This window comes from Stegastes partitus, unplaced genomic scaffold (genome assembly GCF_000690725.1).
Source record: "Stegastes partitus isolate 25-593 unplaced genomic scaffold, Stegastes_partitus-1.0.2 Scaffold1225, whole genome shotgun sequence".
In the NCBI taxonomy this organism is placed as follows: domain Eukaryota; kingdom Metazoa; phylum Chordata; class Actinopteri; family Pomacentridae; genus Stegastes; species Stegastes partitus.
Genome location: NW_007578956.1, coordinates 189,528 through 191,884, shown reverse-complemented (window position 1 = coordinate 191,884; position 2,357 = coordinate 189,528). Strand labels below are relative to the sequence as shown.

At 46.5% G+C, this 2,357-nt stretch overlaps 1 protein-coding gene across 2 annotated transcripts in view; it reads left to right on the top strand.

Moving 5' to 3' along the window:
* Window positions 1-2,357, top strand: part of ripk1l (receptor (TNFRSF)-interacting serine-threonine kinase 1, like) — an 18,372-nt gene that overhangs the window by 3,973 nt on the left and 12,042 nt on the right. For both annotated transcript variants that reach the window (XM_008297506.1, XM_008297505.1), the window contains 6 exons: window positions 44-275; window positions 381-530; window positions 967-1,043; window positions 1,139-1,223; window positions 1,360-1,971; window positions 2,087-2,236. In XM_008297506.1, coding sequence (XP_008295728.1) covers window positions 44-275; window positions 381-530; window positions 967-1,043; window positions 1,139-1,223; window positions 1,360-1,971; window positions 2,087-2,236 — 1,306 coding nt within the window. The remainder of the gene's footprint in view (window positions 1-43; window positions 276-380; window positions 531-966; window positions 1,044-1,138; window positions 1,224-1,359; window positions 1,972-2,086; window positions 2,237-2,357) is intronic.

The window sequence follows — 2,357 nt, the reverse complement described above, 5'->3', positions numbered from 1 at the left end:
TTTTTTTACTGTTTTAAGTGTTTTTTTCCTCTGTGTTTACTAGATCGCTGACCTCGGCCTGGCCACCTGCCAGACGTGGAGCAAACTCACAAAACAGGAGTCGCGCAGGAAGAGCGGCAGGGGCCGATCGACTGGGGCGCGAGGGGCTGGCACGCTGAGCTACATGGCTCCAGAGCACCTGGAGAGCATACACACAATCTCCACCGAGAAGTCCGACGTGTACAGCTTTGCGATCGTGGTTTGGGTCATTCTCACAGGGGACGAACCATATGCAAGTGAGCTGGGCGTCCTCATATCAAGACAGAGCTTACCCATTTACATGATAAACAATCGGTCAGTGTTGTTTGCAGGCGTTCATGTCAGTGTCTTTTTCTGCGTAGACGCCAGGAGCGAAGACCAGATCAGCCAGTGTGTTCGTAACGGTGACCGGCCAGCAGAAGAACTCATCCCAGAGGACACGCCCGCGGAGATAATTGAGCTCATGAGGAGATGCTGGGACCAGAATCCTGAGCAGCGACCAACATTTAAAGGTCTACATTTTGAGTGCATTTTAAGCAGCATCGCGTCTCTTAAAATAATAGTCCAGTGAAGGAGAACATCTTTTCAACCTTTTCAACGTGTTCAAAGTTTGATTTCATCCAAATTTCAGATAATCAGCATTGATTATACCAACGTTAACATAATGACGTGGTTAGAATATTGTTTACACGCTCTAATGCCACAAACAAAATGCGTAGTGCTTCTTTTGAAAGAAACCTTACGTGATAACAAAAGGATTATCGTCAATATCCTTTCATAACATTTACAATATTTCTTTTACTTGTTGTCCTTCAACATTACTTCACAAGACCACAGCGCATTCCTTTTACTCCATTTACTTACAGGTTTTGTTCTTCTTCTTTGAATGTCTCGAATTAGATCCTTGCGAGGATCCTATTGTCATGCTCGTTTTTCTATTCCTTTCAGAGGGCTACAACTGCTTCCTCCCTTTCTACACGGAGAAGCTTGAGCCACACGTTGAGGAAGATCTACTGAATCTGAGGGTAAATATATGTTCTTCAGGATCTGATCTAACCTGAAGTTGTTGATACAGCTTGTGAGCCTTGTATTTGATGGTTCTCTGTGTGTTTCCCTGCAGACGTTATACGAAGGCCCAGAGGAACTTGTTGAGAAGATGAAATCTCTGTCAATGAGCCCTGATTGTTTTTCACCCAGTGAGCACGGTGGGTGGTCCAGACGTACTGAGCTATACACACTGTGACGTTTTCCTTCGCAGCCTTTACTACATTTAATGTTCAGAAATCTCAAAAACATATTGAAAAGGACGGTGCAGCTTCATTCTCTCTCCTTATCTTGCAGATTCTCCAGCTCCTCTGTTGAGTTCTGACAGAAACGTCTCTGTGCCAGTTGAAGCCAGTATTGAAGACCTGCACCAGAACCACTACGAACCGTCTGTGGAGTCTATTCAGACGGACGCAAAGGCAACCAGCGTCCCTTCGGCTCTGGAGGAGAAACTGGATCGGGAGCTTCAGTACCACAAACACGGGAGCTATAATTGTGAGAACCAGCCCCACGATGCCAACTTCCTCTACAACAACAACTACTCCAATCCTTTCCTGCAAAACCCCTCCAGCACTTCGGATCATGCAATAAGGCAACCAGAACAGGAGAGATCGTCTGTCTTTTCTTGGACAAAAGCTGAGCCAGTGCAGCCCACCAGCCAGGAAGAGGTTGGGTATCGCCCCAATGCGGGTCTTTATGAGTCCATGAGCTCCTCCATCTCGACATCATCCCACTTGCCTATGTCTGCCAGCACATCCTCTCTGCCACAGTTAAACCAGCAACAGCCACATTCCCACTTCGACCGCCAGCAGTCCTGGCCAACTTACCCAGTGTACGATACCTCCGCCCCTGACGCCACCACTGGCCGTCTCCTGAACCCCTCAAAGTGTGGCTCTTCCCAGGATCCAGGTGCGCACAAGCATGTCGGTCTCTGCAGATTCTGAACATAGATGTCTGAAGTGTTCACGGCTTCTTGTGTCACCTTTGTGTTGGAGTGACTGTGTTTGTTTTGCGCCCCTTGCAGGTTCTCTTTACATTCACAACGCCAGCGGGATCCAGATCGGAAGCAACAACACGATGAGCATCAGAGGTTTTGACACTTCTCTTAGCTCATCATCTATATCTACTACTGGCCAAGCGAGCTCTCCCATCAAAGAAGGCATTTTGAAATATGGTAAATATACAATAAAAACATTTCTGTCATGCAACAGTTGCAGTAGTTTCTCTATGCGCTCATGGTTACAAAACCAGTTGTAAAGTATTGTGATTTCTTGCTGAAAAATGATAAAGATAAT